Source organism: Artemia sp. Qi Xiang Cuo, chromosome 10 (assembly GCF_049724085.1).
Source record: "Artemia sp. Qi Xiang Cuo chromosome 10, ASM4972408v1, whole genome shotgun sequence".
Taxonomy (NCBI): Eukaryota; Metazoa; Arthropoda; class Branchiopoda; order Anostraca; family Artemiidae; genus Artemia; species Artemia sp. Qi Xiang Cuo.
The window spans coordinates 17055556-17078400 of record NC_142803.1 but is presented as its reverse complement, the minus strand read 5'-3'; the positions used below and the strand labels follow the sequence as shown (position 1 = coordinate 17078400).

Genomic DNA, 22845 nt, shown 5'->3' with positions numbered 1-22845 from the left:
CTGGATGCGAAATGCGAACGAAAGTGTTTTGCGAAGCGTGTCAGGTCTATCTCTGCTTTCAGGTGGGCAAGCAAGTTCGAGAATGTTTTTTGGATTTCCTTAAACGATAAAGGATGTTTTTGTGTGTTATGTACGTTGATCGTACGTTTTCTCAGGGCATTTTGTAACTTGTATTTGAAAGTTACATGAAGTTGAGTCCCAATGTCCAACGGGTTGTACATCCCCCCCCCCGGCCCTCCAGGACGCAAAAAAAAGTTTCATTCCATCGTCTTGTATTATTTTTTTTTATCGATAAATTCCAAATTTCATATTCGCTCCTACTCAGGAACATATCCAAGACCTAGGAGGCTATAATATATAACGTTAAGGGGCGTAATTCTCCTTGGTGTTATACTCCTTATTTCCCTAAACGTATCTTTTTTCTGATTGTTTAAATTGGTGAAGTGGAAACGCACATTCAACGATATTTATTTTGAAAAACTGGATAGCCTATTCAATTTTTTACAGAAACACCTCCATATAAAGTAGGCGCTTAGTTTAAAAGTAAAATAAAAAGAAAAAAGAAAGGTAAAAGAAAAAGAAAAAACAAAGAAGTTTTGATGAAAGATCATGAAAAACAATGCCAAAAAAACAAAGGTGTAGTTTTTTTGGTAATAAACAGATTGCTAATGTCTGAGTTTTTAGAGTCAACAAGTATTATCGAATTAACTATTTAGTTTTGCTCATTTATTTTGCACGGTTCAACGCTAATCTGGCAACACTGAAGCCAATATGCTACTGCCCTAAAAACTTCTTAATCTAAAAAAAACGGTTTTCAGATACGATATACCTAAAATGGGTCCAGGGAATAAAGATTTTGTTTTATTTTTATGCAACTGTTACTTTAAAACTTAGTCATGTCAACAACTGAATAGGTAAACTTGTTAAGTGTTACATATTTGTAATTAGCTTAAAACATTTTTATATGTATGTATTGTTTTCAAACTTCTGTTTTTTAGAGTTTCCAGTTACTGATCATATGTATGTATTGTACATACAATACATACATATGTATGTATTGTTTTCAAACTTCTGTTTTTTAGAGTTTCCAATTACTGTTCATATGTATGTATTGTATATACAATACATAAATATGTATGTATTGTTTTCAAACTTCTGTTTTTTAGAGTTTCTAGTTACTGTTCATATGTATGTATTGTTTTCATACTTCTGTTTTTTAGAGTTTCCGGTTACTGTTCATATGTATGTATTGTACATACAATACATACATATGTATGTATTGTTTTCAAACTTCTGTTTTTTAGAGTTTCCAGTTACTGTTGATGGGTTACTGCTACTGTTGATGGGATGGTACTTTCTTTTGATGTGAGGGCAGTGACTTTTATGAAGTTGGACAAATTTTTGTATAAAACTGAAACTTTCAGGATTTGATGTAACAACTAAAAGCTGAACAAACAGTGAATATTGCCAGACTAGACATGAATCTAATAGAAAATACGAAAACACTGATAGATAAATTCATAGATGTTTTGGTTACTTTTTAAATTAGTAAATTTGCATTATTCCAAATGGAAAATTTTAAATCAAATCTAACGCAAATTAAAATCTAATTCGAAGCATGAACTCAAATTACCTCCATACTCTACCAATACCAATAATAAATCTTAACTTAAATTTCAAATTCAACAGGATAATACAAGATCTGATATAGCTTATAATTTTATTACAACAATAAAATTATTAATTTAACATTATAATTTGTTTTATCGATTTTCCTTTATTTTTAATCATAAAAATCATATTAAATTATTTACTATTTTTATGGCTTCTTACTCAGAGGTTTTTTTAATTTTAATTTGAATGAAGCAAGACTAGACTGGGATGGCGGAGGAGGCATGACCAGAAGTGTTCCCGCTCCTTGAAGTCGAAGAGCGTGACTCAGGCGGCTTGGTGCCACATGAAGTTGTTAGTAGTTGTATTAGTATACAAAATTGTTATGCAGGTGGCCGAAAAGAAGAAGAATAACGTTTTCAGTTCATTGACTAATGCCAGCAATACACAGCATGCATATCTGCATCCATAAGTTGCCATATTCTACTTTCAAACTAATAGTACGTTTAGTTGGGGTAGACTTTCAAATGTTGCTGGGGAACCGCGAAAAGGTTTGCTGGATGAAATACTCACTGGGTTTGTAAGTTTGGTCAAATCACACCCGTCACCTTTATCCGTGTTGGAATAAAATGTGTTTTTCCAATATGTCTTAGTTAATCACTAAAAAATGATATCGACCACAAGAGAAATCGTGAACATGTTGCTTTTTTGAATAGTCGAAAAAAGCGAGTAGTTCAATTTTCATTGTCCTGAGTCCAAGTAATTTCTAATTTGTGTTTTTGTGATACTTGTTTGTGTAATTACAGTTTCTTTTCTTTTTATTGTATATTATTTGAAGTTTGAACAAATATGCAAAGTACTGTTTTCAAACTTCTGTTTTTTAGAGTTTCCAGTTACTGTTCACATAGATCACTCTTTTGTTACCAGTCTTTACCACTGACGGTTTGACAATTTCTATTATAAATTTTACTGCTTAAATTTTTATTGATTAAATAAATAGAGTAATTTTATTACTCTGCAAAGAGCACAAAGGAAAAAAGAAATTCCATTATCGCCTTTGCGAGGCTTTACATTTATTCTAATTTTCTAAGCAAGAGCTAAAAACAAAGAAAAAAGTAAAATGCACTTTATGTGCATACAAACTGCTGTGATAGCCCGGACGCGCATGGTGTGTTCCCCCCCCCCCCTCTGGAATTTTTGTTCCACTTGTAAAAATGTAGAAAAAAGCATATAAACAAAATATTCGACGCGTTTTTCGAAGTTTTTTTGTAAAACTTTCCTCCCCAAAAAATACCCCCCCGTGAACAGAAATCCTGGATGCGTCTTTGCCTGAAACTAAGGTTTCATCAGATTTTTCATTTGGTTGTTTAAAATTTTGTGGTTTTTAGACCATTACCTCGTTTACTCAGTGTTGCCACGTTGAAATATAAAAATGAGGACGTACAACTAATTTCTCTATTTTGTGTAACAAGCAAAAAATGTGCAACAAAAATAATTTTGTGTAAAAAAAAGAAAGAACGTGGTGAAATGTAAAAAGGGTTCTTGAATAATATTAAAAATATGCCAATGTTGTTGTTTTTTTATTAGGTGTGTTTTCACGTTTATTTCTATATTGCACGTCTATTTTTGTGTAAATATGTTCCGTTTGAACCAAATAATCCTGAGCTCAAATCATTTTATTCTAATTACAACTCTCATAGACATTGTCAAATTACGGTTTGCGTATCGCTGCTGACTTCGCTTAGCCTGTTCCGCTTTAGAGTTTCTCCACAAATTTTGGAGTAAAATATACAGACAGAGAACGACTTGTTCTTTTTGATGGTAGTGCTTTCGGGCTGCCGGCCCCTGTGGCACACGTGGCATAAACAATGTGTCCAAGCACGCAGTTTTTCAAGATTATCATAAGCTTGAATCCATTGAGGGCTTTCTTGAAGACGACCGTGGCACATCCTCTGCTTAGAATTTTTAGAGACCTTACTGTCTTCTTCTTGCTGAAAGAGCAACTTAAATTCAACGAACATCGTTCGCACGGTTAAAACTCACTGCTTATATCAAAGAAAACGGCTTATATCAAAATCAAACATCATTTGTCTCTTCTATGTCCTCAGTTAATTTCTATTAATGGTACTAATCAATGGTGGTTTTCTATTAATTGATAAAAATTAATTTCTTTTATTTTTTCTATTTCCTCAATTAGTTTCTATTCATGGTGATAATTATTGGTGGTGTTCTGTTAATGGATAGAAATTGTTTTCTATCAATTTCTGTTCTATTTCCTCCATTGATTTGTTTTAATGGTGGTGTTATATTAACTGATAGAAAATAATTTATACCAATTTATCTTTCCATTTTCTCCATTAATTTATATTCATTGTACTAATTAATGGTGGTGTTCTATTAATTGATAGAAACTAATTTCTATAAATTTTGTTATTGATATAAATTAATGGTGAAAATGGAATAGAGAAAAAAGTTAATAGCTATACAATAAAGGGGATGACAGTAAAAACAGGATCTAAATAAATATTTACTTCCATTGAGCCAACTAAATAAAATATGTTTTTATATAATAATTTAAAATATGGTAAAAATATTTCTATAAATTTTGTTGTTCTATTTCCTCCATTAATTTATATTCATTGTGCTAATTAATGGTGGTGTTCTATTAATTGATAGATACTAATTTCTATAAATTTTGTTGTTCTATTTCTTCCATTAATTTATATTCATTGTGCTAATTAATGGCGGTGTTCTATTAATTGATAGAAATTAATTTCAATAAATTTTGTTGTTCTATTTCTTCCATTAATTTATATTCATTGTGCTAATTAATGGTGGTGTTCTATTAATTGATAGAAATCAATTTCTATGAATTATTGGCTCTGTTTCTTCCATTATTCTTCTTTTGAGACGCAAATTTGTTCTTTTTTATAGGTTCCAGTGGGATTTCTGGATCCTTGACATACCAATCCTACAACTCAGGATCGATTCCTACACCAGGGAAACCGCCACTCTGGGAATATTAAATGCACATGGTTCTTCGTCTGGTTGATGTTGAGATTTGTTCACTTTTTTGCAAAGATATTTGCTTACTCTTCTATAGGAGTTGATTGAATCTTGTCTATATTAACAAATATACTCTAATTTCCTTGATATTGATTTCTGTTTTTCAGTTCGATATTTCTGTATGGCCTGTTAGAAGTCTAATTTTACACGGGAGTCGTAATTAGGGGGGGGGGGGCTTTAGAATAGTTAATACTCTTAATAGCTATACAATAAAGGTGATGACAGTAAAAACAGGATTTAAATAAATTTTGACTTCCATTGAGCCAACTGAATAAAATATGTCTTTATACAATAATCTAAAATATGGTAAATACTTCAACAAGAACAAGAAAAAAGATGAATCTAATTTTACACGGAGTCGTAATTGGGGGGGGGGGGGTCTTTAGAATAGTTAATAGCTATACAATAAAGGTGATGACAGTAAAAACAGGATTTTAGTAAATGTTGACTTCCATTGAGCCAGCTAAATAAAATATGTTTTGATATAATAATCTAAAATATGGTAAATTCTTCAACGAGAACAAGAAAATAGATGAGTTTAATTTTACACGGGAGTCGTAATTCGTGGGGGGGGGGGTCTTTAGAATAGTTAATAGCTATAAAATAAAGGGAATGACAGTAAAAACAGGATCTAAATAAAGTTTGACTTCCATTGAGCCAACTAAATAAAATATGTTTTTATACAATAATCTAAAATATGGTAAATACTTCAACAAGAACAAGAAAAAAGATGAATCTAATTTTACACGGGAGTCGTAATGTGGGGGGGGGGGGGTCTTTAGAATAGTTAATAACTATAAAATAAAGGGGATGACAGTAAAAACAGGATCTAAATAAAGTTTGACTTCCATTGAGCCAACTAAATAAAATATGTTTTTATACAGTAATCTAAAATATGGTAAATACTTCAACAAGAAAAAAGATGAATCTAATTTTACACGGGAGTCGTAATGTGGGGGGGGGGGGTCTTTAGAATAGTTAATACCTATACAATAAAGGGGATGACAGTAAAAACAGGATCTAAATAAAGTTTGACCTCCATTGAGCCAACTAAATAAAATATGTTTTTATACAATAATCTAAATTATGGTAAATACTTCAACAAGAACAAGAAAAAAGATGAATCTAATTTAACACGGGAGTCGCAATGGGGGGGGGAGGGTCTTTAGAATAGTTAATACCTATACAATAAAGGGGATGACAGTAAAAACAGGATCTAAATAAATTTTGACTTCCATTGAGCCAACTAAATAAAATATGTTTTGATATAATAATCTAAAATATGGTAAATTCTTCAATGAGAACAAGAAAAAAGATGAGTCTAATTTTACACGGGAGTCGTAATTGGTGGGGGGGGGGTCTTTAGAATAGTTAATAGCTATACAATAAAGGTGATGACAGTAAAAACAGGATCTAAATAAATTTTGACTTCCATTGAACCAACTAAATAATATATGTTTACATATAATAATCTAAAATATGGTAAATACTTCAATTTATGCATAATTTAAGTATTGGTCACCGCAGAAGAATAATCATTGGCTGCTCTGTCCCATTTTTAAATGTCACATCATTGTGACATTTTAAGAGAAACAAAATCCTCTGAATTATTTGAATCAATCCTCTTATTTTTTTCGTCTCTTATTTGACGAATTGTGACATTTCTTTGTGATCACTGTGACACTTTCAAAATCACTGCCTCATTTTCAATATATTTGATTCTCCCCTGTTGTTCAAACCGTCAAAAATAAGACTAAGCCTTTTTGGCATATTTCACAGACTGAAATAGCTTTTCGACAGTATGAGCTCGTGTCTTATTTAGGGCCAAAGATCGTCCAAATTCTTCTAAATAGAAAAGGGAAAAATTAATTTTACATTCTATGATTAATAGTTTATCTTTAGGGGCATTCCCCTTCACATATATGATCTTAAAACCAAAAAAGATCACATATGTTGGCAATTTTCTCCTTTACACTCTTTAAATCTTTACTTTTATTTAATGGTTGAATAACTAAGCCATATAAACTTTTTTCATTAACAAATTTCAAATTGGGAGACCACTGTTTTTATCATTGTCAAACATATACGTCTACATAATAGTGATAACAGTCAATATTTCTGTGACCCTCACTCAGCAGTAAAAATACAGCCTCAGAGAATTTTAAAACCCAATAAATTCAGAGTCAATCATCTGGCTTTTGGACAGTAAGAGACGAGCTCGTAACCAAACCGGACGTGCAAGACGAGTTTTTTTTAACGTATATCACACACATAACATACGTAACATAAAGTAAAATTAAGAAAACTTTTTTTTTCATTCAATGGAAAAACCTTAATTTCCCAACAATGAAAAATAATTGCGTTTTCGAATTTAAAAGATATTTTTTGGTGAGCTATTGAGCTAAGTTATTTTGAATAGGGGCGAAATAAGAACATTAATGGCTGGGATATGAAAATTACGCTTATGTGCTACGTTGAAATAAATGTATCGAGATATTGCATTGCGAAAGGGAAAATATGGACTACAAAAAATTTCAAGGGCTAGACATAGATAAAAACAAATGTAGTACTATTCACTATCTTTTATGTTATTACATCCTTAATTATTAATTTCTAAAATTTGTTTATTGTTTTCCTTCAATGTTTCAAACGTATACTTAAGGTCCCTACTGGTAAATGTGGTTTGCTGTATCTGTTTGAAATTTGATAGTTATTACCTCTTCAGGAAATTCATATAGGTTTGTCTCTAGGTACACTAAATATTTTTTAATACCCGATGGCAAGGGCAGTCTTCTTAAAGTTGAGTATAGACTCAACTGATCCGTTAACTTCCCAATCTCTGCCCGGCATAATTCTGACAAGGTAGTATCACTTTTATATCCGAGGGAGATATGTCAAAATAAGTGAGATAGGTCAAAATAAATTACTAAATATAGCTTCCCCTTTGACTGTCCTTTTTGTTTTTGGTGATAATTAATGTTTTGTGTTTTTCTTGTAGAGTGTGCGTCATTTTTCTGCCTCTTTTTATCTTCTGTGTGCTCTTCAAGTGCATATTTCTTCTTAAGGGCTGGAAAACTGTAATTTTTTCGGCGCCAATTTGAAAAGTCGGCACCGAACTGTAAAGAAAACGGCGACGATTTGACCAGGAACAACTTTCTCGTTGTCGGCAGTGGTGTCGTTATTGGGGTGGTTGGGTGGGGGGGGGGGTAGTGGTTGTTATTGGGAGGAAGGCAGTTACCAACCCCAATAATTTCGAAAAAACTAAAATTTATTAAGTAACTTTAAAACTGTTTCTCGTTTTGAGTTTCAACTTTGCTCTTTACTTGGGCAGATAATTTTTATTTTTTAATTAATTTATGCTCGTTTTTAATATAATAAAACGCGAAAAAATGTCATTACCCTTCCTAATATGTTCCATATTAATATTTATGCAGATATACCGCCTTTGAAACCTTATCATCTCTTAAAAAAGTGGGCCTGTTTAATGGAAAAACTGCAAAAATATATTATACTTCCTGTTTCGCCACGTTTACTCTGGTCAAATTCGTTTCCCTGATAGTCAAGGTTCTTTTAATCCCTAAAACTTATCAGTTCAAGATTAAATTTTCTTGTTTTAAAATTTTCAAAAATGGGTATAAATACACCCTCTACATCTGCAAATAGGACAGAAATGGAATAATTAGAAAAAGAAGAATATAGATATACAGTGAATTTCATTTCATGAATGGAAAAGAAAGTAAGATTTAAGGTTTTTTTTAATGTTATTCGTACTATAGCTAGAAACGTCAAATTGTTCGTAGTTTGATCATAGAAGTTAGTAGGGGTAGGGGGATCCGCTCCAGGAATCATTTAATTGTTTTAATTTTTACTTAAGGGGAAGGTAATTTTCAAAATCTAGGTGTTATTTTTCCCTTCCGGTCGGCATCCCTGGCAAGTTTTAGTTAATGTAAGGTTTCTACCGCAATGCTGCCAAGAATAGTTCAGATTTTCTGGATATCCTATATCAAACCATGCTCAGTGGGTAAGTGGATAATTCAAACTTTACTTTTCAAATACTTAAAATTAAAAATACTGTGGCTATTTTAAATGTAAGGAAAATTTCCATAGGGGATTCTCCGGGGGAGGGAATTTCCGCAGGGCCAGGGGGATTTATGAGGGGAAAGTTGTCCCCAGAGCTTTTTCACTGGACAATTCCACCTTTGTTTTTTTTTCGAATATCAAAAAGTGTTATTTTTTGTACACATTATGCCGCTTTATAACTGTCGTATTTAGTCAAATTTGCGAAAAACAATTAAATATAGAACTTAGTTTATAAATGAGCCCATAATTAGCTCTTTATGACATCCATGTCTCCATTCAGAAATGTCACCCAAATTGTACTATTAGTGTACCATATGACGCTTAATGAGACGGTCTTATTGAGCCTAATTTATAAAATAAAATGATAAGATATAAGAATTAGCTTTTAAATGACCCTGAAACAAATCTCTATGATGTTCTAGTGCCTCAGTAGCGACGAAGAAAATAAAAGGACATATCAGGGCTGCCCATGCAAAAAAAAAGATTTTTATTTGTTGTTCAATGAGGGGGTTTGAAATTTTCCTGTCTAAGGTTTCCACAATGACAATTAAATGGGTACACTTTTTGATTTGCTAAGACGTCATTTTCAAATCACATGCAACTGAGAGGGTGCACTTCTTCATTTGGTAAGACGTCATTTTCAAATCACATGCAACTGAGAGGGTGCACTTCTCATTTGGTAAGACGTCATTTTCAAATCACATGCAACTGAGAGGGTGCACTTCTTCATTTGTTAAGACGTCATTTTCAAATCACATGCAACTGAGAGGGTGCACTTCTTCATTTGTTAAGACGTCATTTTCAAATCACATGCAACTGAGAGGGTGCATTTCTTCATTTGGTAAGACGTAATTTTCAAATCACATGCAACTGAGAGGGTGCACTTCTTCATTTGTTAAGACGTCATTTTTAAATCACATGCAACTCAGAGGGTGCACTTCTTCATTTGGTAAGACGTCATTTTCAAATCACATGCAACTGAGAGGGTGCACTTATTCATTTGGTAAGACGTCATTTTCAAATCAAATGCAACTGAGAGGGTGCACTTTTTCATTTGGTAAGACGTCATTTTCAAATCACATGCAACTGAGAGGGTGCACTTCTTCATTTGTTAAGACGTCATTTTCAAATCACATGCAACTGAGAGGGTGCACTTTTTCATTTGGTAAGACGTCATTTTCAAATCAAATGCAACAGAATAACCCGATGCGCTGTGTTGGAATATTGCATAATTTAACTGCGAGATTTAGCTTCCTGTGATAGGTGCAGGAGTTGAAGGAAGTGGAAGGTGGATATGCACAGTAATATTAACGGTTAAAGCTGGCAAAAAAGTCAATCTAAGATAAAACTCACCATCGCCCACCCGAAAACTTGTTTACAGTACACTGCTGTCGTCTGCAGTAAGTCATTACTGAGAGCCTTAGTAAAAGCTGAGTTCACTACTTAATTTTATGTTAATCTGATGCTTCTGCAGTATTTATTAATGTATTGTGTAATGTCTGAAATTAACCGAGTAACGGCTTTGCTAAATAGTAACTTTTCTTTGTTATCGCTTGAAGAAAAATATTCTAATGAAGACTTAAGGAAGGAACGGGCTATCTTTACTTTTTTACCGTTTAGTACCCCCCCCCCACATCAGGTAAAAGAGCGCGTGTGTTTGTGGTGCCAGGATCAGGAAATCTGGGCTGCTAAATATTCTGTAAATTATAAGTACAGAAGAAGTTCGTGCATGGGCTCAGTGATGTAAGATTTTGATGTAAGAGCAAACTTTTTGTTCATTAATCAGCTCTGTAAAACCAGCTCTCACGTCGACGTGTTTGACGAGTTTGACGTGTTTTATAATGTTATTAAAAATATAATTTGTATCAATTTTAATTGGTTCTAACAGGCTATTAAAACCAATAAAGAGCAGAGCTCCTAACTTTCTTTCTTTGGCTCAGAATCAACTGTAAAAAAGCAACGGACAGTGGAACAACAAAAAGAAGGTATTGAAAAGGGATTTGATTCCTATGTACATCTTCTTATAGTAACACACAGGGCCGTATCCAGGATTTTTGTTCGGGGGGGGGTTTTACTAATTTTTGAATTTTTTTTTTTTGGGGGGGGGGGTTACTAATTTTTGACTCAGTTTTCGACTAATTTTTCTGATTTTTACCTAGGTTTTACTAATTTTCGACTTATTTTCGAGTCGGTCAAAAATTTCGGGGGGGGGGGGGGTTCAAACCGGGGTCCCCCCCCCCCCTGGATACGGCCTTGGTAACACAATAACAGAAGTGGAGACAATGTAAACACTGAAAGCAGCTCAGCTTCTGATCAAATTAGTTAACAAACATCATCCAATTAATGGCCAAGCCTCAGCTTTGGCTCATATTTGTGATGGCCCCTTTTCAACGTAGAGACTTGATTTTCCTTTTGCTAACATGGGAAAATTTTTTATAATATTACTATTATAAAGATAATAACAGGAATTGGATAATTAAAAACAACATCAGTGTTTTGATTTGGTCCCGAAAATGGTGTTTGACAGTTAATACGGCCCTCCGACAGAAATGTTTGGAGGCCCCTGGTATAAAGGATAATCCTAAAGGAGCAATTGAATTCACGCCAGAATTTCTTATTTCCATTCAAATTGCTGATTTGCCACCCCGTAACTAAAAACTAAAGAATTACACGATAACTATGCTTATGCGTACTTTAGCCACTACAGAGGGTGTGTGCAATGAGAAATCTGATAAAGAACTTCAAATTAGTCTGCGGTTAGATAACAAGCAGCAGCAAGAATCGCAAATATACAAGAAAACCACGTGGCGAGTGCCAGGGACCAAGTGAAGCTCAGTGTCCTGTACTGTATATTACGTATGATCTTGAAAACAAAGATAAATTAAATAGTAACATTTTCAATGCAAGTAAACAGTCATATTACATCTAGAAAACAGCATAATTTATCTTACATTGATGGGATCTGCTTTCCCCTCAACTCCGCACTTTCCTCGCTTAAGGTTAAATTTCTCTTTTAATATAGTTCCTTTAAAATCAATATGATGAACTATTAAATTCCATATTGTATGGTAAAAATTTTAGCCGTGTTCCAGAAAACTTTGAAAGTCAGTCGGTAACTTAAACGTTCTCATCCACCAATTGTCTGGTTTTCTACTATGTTATACTTTAAGAAGTTATTACTCATATTTACGGCAAACAGCGGACGATTGAATGAGGCAACAGCCCTCAAATGTAAGACCATTTATGTTTATATTAACTTTAACGACGTTCATTACATTCGTTGTCAGACTTGACAGGGATTTCGTTCAAAATTTTAAAGTTATCGCCAGTATCCCCTTATTTCATGATGTGAACCTCAAAAGGCATATGCTATTATCACTCTATGTATGGCAGACGAAGACTCAAAATATTATCATGGCTGTAGCAGTAGCTGTGACCTAGTAAAATACAATCCTCGGCTTCTAGGGGGTCAATCCTTAAGGTAGACACCATGAAGATTCATTATGATGTACATTACTAGAGCCAAGACCGTACCCAGGGGGTGTTAGGGGGGGGGGTTAAACCCCCTCAGAAATGTTCGACTGACTCGTAAAAACGTAACAGAAATGGATATAAACATTTTTTATGTGTTTTTTGTGGTTTTTTGTTTACCCCCCAAATCTGTTTTAGCCCCCCCCCCCCGAAAAAAATCCTAGACACGAACTTGACTAGAGCGATAATAGATTTGTGAGTACTCTAAATCACTCCCGCCACCGGCACCACTAGTTCGCTGTTTATCTACAATCATCATATTAGTTTCATCTGGAAAACCTTTTAATCAGTGAAAATTAAATAAAAAGCTATCATTTAAGCGCAGAAAGACTTAATTAAGCAAATATAGGCTAATTTTTATTAGTAGCTGCAACTCGGGGGAACCAAACTTCATTTCTTCTATCAACAAAGTCAAAGGGGGAGTTATAACCAACTATGTACCATGGAGCATACTGGACATCAGTGACGTTGTCTCTTTCTAGTGACTGATAAAGAGCATAACCTTCCGATATGTAATCAGTTTCATATGCATAGCCGGAGAATTGCCTGGAAATAGTAATAAAAGAGAAATAAATATAAAAAAAAATGTAAAGGAGAGAAAAATAATTTGTTGTCAACAAAAATACTTTAAGCATGAAATTTAAATTTGAATGAACTTGAAAAAGAATATCTGAGTTCTAGTCATTTTGCATGTTAGTGTGTTTCGTTGATGTGTGTGTTGCCAAGCACTGTTTCCCCGGTTCTTCGGACGTTTCCAAAGTTTTACTTTACATTGTCACAAGAAGCAACGACCGTTTGAAGTTATTCTCTTGTTTTATTTTATGTTTTTTGTATTTTTAATCCCCCCCCTCCTCTCAGTGGTAAGAACTTTCTTAAAATCCAAAACTAAGATGTAAATTTATGTACAAACTGCAGTAAAAAACTACAAATCAAAAATCTACAACTTTGGGTTGTCTTTGGATTTGAATTATTCTACAACCAATTACGATTATCAAACAACCGTCCAGCCGTTCTTCAGTATGCCCTTCTATCATAGGAGACCCTCTTCCACAGTAGAACAAAAATTCAAATAATCGAACAAAAATAATTTTTAGTAGCGCTATATCACTCTGTTTACCATAAATTTCTCTCTTCCAAAACTGCTTCCAGAAATTTAAATAATTAATTATATCAGGCATAGAGACAACATATACTTATATAAATAAATTTTAAAACGAGTAAAAATTAAATTCATTGGTCAAGTTAAATTTATAACGAATAAAATGACTGAATACAGGAGTTTGGCTGCTGTCCCCTTTCCCTAACTCTACAAATCCTAAAGCGTATTAAGCCATTACTACTTTACTGAAAACAGAAATATATTATAAACATTTGCTTAATATATATAACATTGTCAAATAAAAATAAAAAAGACAGTGAAATATATTGAACTATTGAGATTTCCAGGAATTAATATAATTACAAATTATAATCAATATATTTCCATTAGTTCTTTTCAGTCATTTTAATTACCATAGTGATTTATTTTCTTTTTTCCGGTGATGTTTTGAAAAACTAAAGCACACTGTTCAAAATGCATACAGTTCTAAATAAAACGCAAATGGCGCAATGGGTATTAAAATCTTACGATTAGGGAAGGGGAAAGTAACAAAACTGTTTGTAATAATTTTTTTTTGGTTTAAGTTTGACTTGAATATTTAAGTTATTTCTCCTTGTTTTAAGATTTATTTATATCAGTATTTATTATCTTTATGTTTGATACAATTGTTTATTTTGGTTTCTTTTCGTTTTGGGGTGTACTAAGTAATTTCTACTTTACTGAAAACAGAAATGTTTTGCAAACATTCGTTTAATATTCATAACATCGGCAAATAATAAAAAAACCAACAAAAAAAAAAACAGTGAAATTAACCTTGAACTGTTGAGATTTTCAGGAATTAATATAATTGTAAATTATAATCAATATATTTTAATTAGTTCTTTTCAGTCATTTTAATTATCATAGTGATTTATTTTCTACTTTTCGGTGATGTTTTGAAAAACTAACGAACACTATTCAAAATACATACAGTCCTGAATAAAACACAAATGACGCAATGGGCATAGAACTTTTACGGTTAGGGAAGGGGGCAGTAACCAAGCTTCTATTTGTAATAATTTTTGTTTGGTTTAAGTTTGAGTTGAACATTCAAATTATTTCTCCTTGTTTTAAGATTTATATGTATCAATAATTATTATCTCTATGTTTGATAAAATTAATTATTTTGATTTCTGCCCGTTTTGGGGTTTGTTTAGCCTTTAATAGTAGTTTATTTAATAGTAGTTTTAATAATAGTAGATTGTGCAGGTATTCAAAAGAAATAATCGCTTCAGTTATTAATTGGGTATTATTACGTAATTTTTTCCGATTTTTGATTGGCTGAGAGTTACTGACACTTACCAATTATAAAACAAGATACGATCATGCCCGAAACTTGATTGCGATTACACAATTTCTTGATTTCCTGGGACAGTGAAATGGAAGGATTCACTGATTCGATTTTGAAATCTTATTATTTTTTTTTTTTTTTTATTATTAAGATTTAGTTACGGTGTATCATGATTTAGTAATCTAAAAGATTTAATTTAATGATTTGATTACAGTTTGTAGCTGGATAGCTTGGCTTCATTGTGGTAAAAAAAGATATAAAAGTTAGCTAGGCTTTGTAGAGATGGAATGGAAACTTCATTTTAGTCTTCATGTCAGCCAATCTTCCCAACATCCAAGAGGTGTCCATCTTTGGATACGGACCTTCAAGACTTTATTAAAGGTTTTTTATAAAGATTTTATGGATATAGATTCTTAGGAGCTAAACAGTTAATCTTTTGAAGAAATGTATAGTTCTTGCTTTAGTTTTAGATATCCCTATATAAACTATGTCCCTACTAGTCCCCGAAGCCGCGCCACGCCGAAATGCCGGCGGCGAATGTGTGATTCAGTATCGGCGGCGGCGCGCCGCCAGGCACGCCAAAAAAATTTTTGCGGCGCGCCGCCAATTTTAGACCGGCGGCGCGCCACGGCGCGCCGATTTTTCTGATTAAAAATAATAACAAAAATTCCACTTCACCAAGCACGTTCAACCTCGATTTTAGTAAGGATTTTTAAATGGTTGGCTAAAAACAAGAACAATATGACAAAGCAGTAATTTGTTGGGCCGTGCGGAAAGTGTTTATGTTCACCGTCGATCAGACCAAGTAGAATTCTCATTTTTAGCCACTAGACCCAGGGAAACCTATGTTGTGTTTATGTTTAACATCGCATTATTCCTATAAAATCCCGTGTTTAGTCATTTCCTTCTTGTTAATGATTTGGGAAGAAAAACAAACAAATAACAACATCGAAAAAACACTGTATACAAATCAGATACCATGGTTTAACAACACAAACAATTTTAAATCCGCGGTTACATCACTTTATTTGCAATTGATGTAACAAAAGTGAGTTTGTTCACTCTGCCTGGAGCCATTGATCTTTTTGCAGTCACTTTCAGTCCTGTTGTGCTAAAAAGCCCTTTATCTGGGGCACTTGTGGCCGTTACAGCCAGAACTTGGAGAGCGTAAGCTGCAACTTGTAAGATGTGATACTAGTACTGTACCTTTGGGTCCCACAGAATGCTGCAAATGGGCTTCTTCTCTGAATCTGCTGAAATAAGTTATTTTAAAAGGGAGAACAAACCTGCACCTTCATCATAGGTCTCCTGCGCCCTACACTACAGGAGGAACTAAACTGCACCTTTACCCTCTTTTCTTATCAACACGGAATAACCCTCCGAAATTCTTTTCTGAAAGAAGTGGTCAAATTATACCGTTTCAAGTCAAAGTTTAAGGCTACTTCAACTTCAATGTGCTCTGCTAACTGTGGAAGAAAATTTAATTCTTTTCTATAGATATATTTCTATTCTAGCTCTAGATAATATACCAAGCGGGAAACTACCGTAAATCAGCATCAATAAATAAATGAAACCCAAAACGAACAAAAATAACAATAAATAACTGAGTCAAACTCAAAACGAGCAGAAATTAACATAAGTTGGGCTTAAAACCCCTATGCCTTCCCAAGGCCAGAACATTATTTTCACTTTACTGAAAAAAATAAATGTTTTTACTTTTATAACTTTAATAATCAATTGATATTAACATTTTGATTACTAAATATCAGTATATGTATATTAAACTGAAAATGCATATTTATTTGTATTTTTGTCAGTAAAGTACAAATTATGTTCTGGCCTAGGGACGACATAGGGGTTTTGACCCCAAATTATGTTAATTTCTGCTAGTTTTGAGTTTGACTCGGTTATTTATTGTAATTTCTGTTCGTTTTGGGTTTCATTTATTTATCGATGCTGATTTGTGGTAGTTTCACGCTTGGTAGATTATTTGATTTTAATTTTGCTCATTTTTGGTTAAATGGAGTTCTTTACTTTTCTTTGAAAAAACTTATTTTTTGGAAACAGTTTTTTTAATTAATTTCTGTTCGTTTTATATTGACACAGTCTTTTCAGGGAAAAAGAAAATCATACTTTAAATCTTTTCATTTTTCTAAGAATTTATAGTTTGGCCTGCTATTTGTATGCTGGAAAACAATTTTCAGCAAAATTTAACAACATAGACCCTTATAAAAATCTGAACACAAATAGTAGTGTTTAATTTAGTTTCATACCTCCTCTAGTTGACCTGAAATGGAAAACTTGATAACATTCGCCAAAAAATTTGTTTACTTTCTTTGATAGCTTGGATACACTTACGCTATTTTGATTTGGTCAAATTTTAAGAGCAGAAGAAGCCCTGAAAGTTTGAACATAATATCCTCAGTCGTTCTTGGGATACTGCTGAGATGCCTTGTTGGTAATTAGAATTAAAACAGTGATTTTTTATTTAAACTTAAGCAAAATTTACCTTTTAAACAAAAAAAGAAATTGGTAGGGGGGGCCTGGTAGAGGGATTAGTTTCCCTCCATTTACTTTTGACTATTAAAAAGGGCATCAGCCCTTTCTATTTTTAATCGAGTAGAGCCCTTTTTGACGCTCCTTCGACAACTCTTTCGATACAAAGTGCCCTCGTCTAAACAACAACAACAACAAAAAAAATGATATATTATACCCAAATCGATCTCTACTATAAAAATGTCAAGCCTTCCAATCACTTTTGATTATTAAAAAGGGCACTAGGCTTTTCGATTTCCAAACTAATGATCCCTTTTTGAGTTTCTACGACAACGCTTTCTATAAACACCGTATATGCCCCCAGGGCATAAATTACAACCCTTACCCTTACCCAACCCTTACAACACATATACAATTGTGTTGCTCAAATTGTATTGTTCCATGAAATGAGCAAATACTTTATTAAAAATTCCAAATATATTATTCGAAATACTATGTTGCTTGAAATAAAATGTGAAAACATCCAACTGTGCTAGTTAAACTTTATTTTTTTATGAAATAAGTAATTATATTATTCAAATTACGAAATTTGAAATATTATGTTGCACGAAATAAATTAGAACATATATAACGTTGCTTTTAAAATTGTATTTTTTTTCATTAAATTATCAAATGTTTTGTTAAATATATCAAATATTTTATTAGAAATACTATTTTGCTTGAAATAAAATGATAAAATATGCAATGGCGTTGCTCAAGTTGTATTGTTTCATGAAATAAGCAAATGCTTTATTCAAAATACCAAATATTTTATACGAAATACTATGTTCCCTGAAATAAAATTAGGAAATATGCAATTGTATTGCCCAAATTGTATTTTTTCAAGAAATAAGCAAATAATTTATTCAAAATACCAAATATTTTATTCCGAATACTATGTTGCTTGATATGAGATGAGGAAATATGTAATTTTGCTGGTCAAACTGTATTGTTTTATGTAATAAGTAATTCTATTATTCAAAATACCAAATATATTATTCGATATGCTATGTTGCATGAAATAAAATGAGAAAATATGCAATGGTTTTGCTCAAATTGTATTGTTTAATGAAATAAACAAATTGTTTATTCAAAATACCAAATATTTTATTTGATATACTATGTTGCTTGATTTTAAATTAGGAAATATGCAATGGTGTTGCTCATATTGTATGTTTTCATGAAATTAATTGAAAAAAACTTTTTCCACAAAATAAGTTTTTCAAAGAAAAGTAAAGAACTCCATTAAACCAAAAATGAGCAAATATAAAATCAAATAATCTACCAAGCGTGAAACTACCTATCTCAAAATTTTGATTGAACGTGTTTGGATAAATGGTGGGTATGGAAGGGGTGTTAGTTGCCTTCAAATCACTTGACTTTTGAAAAGGGCACTAGCCATATCAATTTCCAATCAAATGAGCCCTTTTTGAAGTTTCTACGAAAACACTTTCATAAAAACATATGCCCTGAGGACTGGGAGGGGTTGTCATCCTCAAACACCTAATTTCCAGAACTTTCAACTACGTTAAACAAAATGGCTATCTCAAAATTTTGATTGTATGTGTTTCGGGAAATGGTGGGCGCGGAAGGGATGTTAGTTGCCTTCCAATCATTTTCCACTATTAAAAAGAGCACAAGCCACTCCAATCTTTAATTGAATGAGCCCTTTTCGAAGTTTTTACGACAACTTCTTCGATATGAAGTGCCCTGGTCTAAAGGAAAAAAATAATAAATATTACTTTGTGCCAACATCGTTCTTATATACCCCCAGGGCATAACTATAAAACCCTGGCCCAAAGGGTTGTGGAGGAGTAACCTCCTCAAAAAACATATTTTCTCTCTGGAAATCAGTTACTCTGAATAAAATGGCAATCTTAAAATTTTGATTGGATGTGTTTGGGGAAACGGTGGGCGTGAAAGGGGTGTTAGCTGCCTTCCAATCCCTTTCGACTTTTAAAAAGGGCGCTAGTTATTCCAATTTCCAATCGAATGAGCCCTTTTTGAAGTTTATACGACAACTCCTACGATACAAATTGCTCTGATTTGGAAAAAAAATAATACATTGTGCCTACATTGTTCTTTACTTAGACATCTCGATTGCGCTGCCTGTCACAACATCTTGAATTGCCTAATGCTCTTTTACCTACCTCTTTTCATCCGAAAAATCAGAAAGAAAAATGAACAGAATTTTAAAGTGGAAGCTAGAATTTTTGTTTCAAGAAAAATTTCTTCTTCTCCTTCCTATGAACCGATATACATGGTGAGCCCAAGATGACAGTATTTATTTTTAAGAAACAGATTAGCCGGGATGACAGTTGAAGCCCGGAGGTTGATATCGATAACCCAAAAAGAGAGAAAAAAACTAAAAAAACGGCGGCGTATTAGTGAAGCCGCCGCCGATAGAATCAGCGGCAGCGTCAGCGCGCTGATGCAAGCTCGGTGGCGCGCCGCCGTTTTTTTAGGCGGCACGCCGCCGACTTTTCGGCGCGGCTTCGGGGTCTAGTCCCTACTACAGTGCTTCTAGAGAATGACCTGCTTTATAACGGGAAGGCGTCATAACATCCAACCGTCAGGATATCCGACGTCATAATATCCACAAAATCCGTCATAACATCGACAAAAAAATCCGTCAGAACCACCAACCGTCACAACATACAAAATTATAAAACTTTTTTTTGGGGGGGGGGGCTAAGGGGGAAAAGGTACCTAGGTTAGGTTAGGTTACGTATTTAATATATGCCAAGCTTTACCCCCACCCCCCTGATGTGCAAACTTATAGCCTAAATTTGTTTCTAAACTATTATATACTTATTACTACGTATTATATAAACTTATAAACTTTTTTGGATGTTGTGACGGTTGGATGTCCTGACGGTTGGATGCTATGACGTTTGGTGCTTGTGACAGTTGTTCGAAATCGTAGCACCCCCTTTATAACATCACCAACTTTGTAAGTGTCGCCTACCTGGAATAAAGTTCAAATTCTGGCCGGTCTTCAATAAATACAGCAGGATTTGCTGGAATAGGTGGATTGGCCTGTAAATCATCTGGTATATAAAATGCACTTGTAAATGTTTGTTTGCAATTTGGTCCTTCTCCGGGTAGAACAAGGGTCGTGACTGGGGCTGTCATTGGAATTACAACACCTAAAAATTAAGTCAGAAGGAAATCCATAAATGCTTTAACAAAGTTTGATGCCTAGTTTTCAAGGTCTTTTTTGAAAGCAAAGAAGGAAAATGCGTTTGAAATTGTAAAAATAGAAATATTTCCTTCAAAAAATGCAAACAGAATAATCCTAAGACCAAAAGCCTTTTCGTAATTATTTGGTCAATTCTTTTTTGAACAAAAAGATGATATTTTGCATTTATCTCGACAATAAAATTTGATAGTTTAAGCAGGGTTGTAACTCATTTTTGTGTACTGAGACCAAAAACACAATTGAATTTTTAAAAATATTATAGATATTAAAGAGGTTACTCTTCCAAGACAGTAAGAAATGAAAAAGGCCAAGGTTTTCCAAAAGTGTGTATAATGGAGGAAAGTAATTATACGATGCGCGAATTTAAGGCTCTGGTGTACGAAACTATGCTGCAAAGTTATATGAAGCAGGTCTTTTATGAGCAGGTTAGGAAGGGTTACGTATATAGGGCTATGGAAAATATAGGGCTACATAGGGCTATAGGTCTATGTAGCATATAGGGCTACGCATATGGACATCATTTCTTCTCCAAGAATTTCAAGATATTATGGTAAATCCTTCAATTATCCATTTTTGGGTATATTCTGTCTAATTTTTGTTATATTTAAGTTACATCTCTTTGTTTCTTTAATTCTTTGAAGGTGGTAAAGACAGAGGGGGGAGGGCTCAAATCTTCTAAAAATATACTTTAAATAGGCAAGTTATACAGAAAATAAAGTATACTGTTCTTTACCAACAAGTGCATATTTTTCCAAAAAAAAATGTATAACCTTTAAGGGGAGGGGTGTAGAATCCAAAATAATAAATCCATTAGCAAAATAGCATGTGCTATTAAAAATTTGGAATTTTTGGGGAAAAAACATGTTCATTTTTGCTGTTCAGACCCCAATCTGGATAGGGGTATGGGTTACAGTATGCTGTAACCAACAGTATACTTTAGAACAACAGTACTAGGTTCTGATGTGTTAAGATGTTTGTGTTTCGATGTATTAGATGTTTTTAGATGAACAGTGTTACTCCTATTTAATAGCATGTTTAATTGAGTGCCGAAATTTATGCCGCTTGACTTGATTTAATTCTTCTGCTGCCGTCTGAGGATTTGTTATTCTACTTTGAATTTATCTTGGGTGCAGTTTTGAACAAAACACTTTTCCCTGTCAACATAGCTGATACATTAGTGTTTGAAAGCATGTATAGAATGTAAACCTAAAGACACAACGTCCAAAGCATGATTTTTTTTTTTTTTTTGAAGTCAAACTCCTTTTTGCTTCCTTTTTCGTTTCGCGAGTCCAAAAAAATTATAAATAAGAAAAATATTTCTTTTTTAATGCTCCACGCAATAAGACTGCAGCGACGAGTGTTTGAAAACCGCTGTTCAGAAGGATAGATGCAGTAAAATACATTTCATTATGGCTCTACCAATTCATTAGGGTATAGCAGGCTATACCAATTTTCTTCAAATTGGTAAAAAAAAATGGTTAAACATTGCCTGGTGAACGATATTTTATTGGTTGATTTTAACCTGTAATCTGTTAGATGGGGTGTTTTTTCTTTATATATATAAATATATATATATATATATATATATATATATATATATATATATATATATATATATATATATATATATATATATATATATATATAAATAGCGACGAAGACCACACTGCCTTTCCATCATAAACAAATAAGAAGAACAACAGGGAAATTTTTATACAAGACAGTGGAACGCAACTTTAAATGAATATTTCGACCCTATATCCAAGGGCCGTCCACAGCAAAACAGACGAAGAGAATAAAAACACTATAAAAAGAAACTTACATTAAAATTCAATCATTAAAACTGTTTAAAAAAAAGTTTTAAAACAGCCCTAATATCATTACTTCAAGGAAGTTCAACCAGGACATGTTGAACTTCCTTGAAGTAATGATATTAGGGCTGTTTTAAAACTTTTTTAAACAGTTTTAATTATTGAATTTTAATGTAAGTTTCTTTTTTAGTGTTTTTATTCTCTTCGTCTGTTTTGCTGAGGACGGCCCTTCGATATAGGGTCGAAATATTCATTTAAAGTTGCGTTCCACTGTCTTGTATAAAAAAATTTCCCTGTTGTTCTTCTTATTTGTTTATATATATATATATATATATATATATATATATATATATATATATATATATATATATATATATATATATATATATATATATATATATATATATATATATATATATATATATATATATATAATATATATATATATATATATATATATATATATATATATATATATATATATATATATATATATATATATATATATATATATATATATATTAACTTTTAACTATTCGTTCATAGCACGAATAATTAAAAGTTAAGGTAATGAGGTACA

The 22845-nt window shown here is 32.8% G+C and overlaps 2 protein-coding genes across 2 annotated transcripts in view; one reads left to right on the top strand and one right to left on the bottom strand.

Annotated features, from left to right (window-relative positions):
- The window catches only part of Rme-8 (receptor mediated endocytosis 8), a 251427-nt gene extending 246663 nt beyond the window's left edge, over window positions 1–4764 (top strand). The window contains exon 31 of the mRNA XM_089095924.1: window positions 4546–4764. Within this exon, the coding sequence (XP_088952050.1) occupies window positions 4546–4637 (92 nt within the window). The 3' untranslated portion in view covers window positions 4638–4764. The remainder of the gene's footprint in view (window positions 1–4545) is intronic.
- A 7788-nt stretch (window positions 4765–12552) lies between these two features.
- The window catches only part of LOC148947521 (heme-binding protein 2-like), a 34838-nt gene continuing 24545 nt past the window's right edge, over window positions 12553–22845 (bottom strand). The window contains exons 4-5 of the mRNA XM_089096131.1: window positions 20221–20401; window positions 12553–12834 (exon numbers count right to left, since the gene is read on the bottom strand). Coding sequence (XP_088952257.1) covers window positions 12639–12834; window positions 20221–20401 — 377 coding nt within the window. The 3' untranslated portion in view covers window positions 12553–12638. The remainder of the gene's footprint in view (window positions 12835–20220; window positions 20402–22845) is intronic.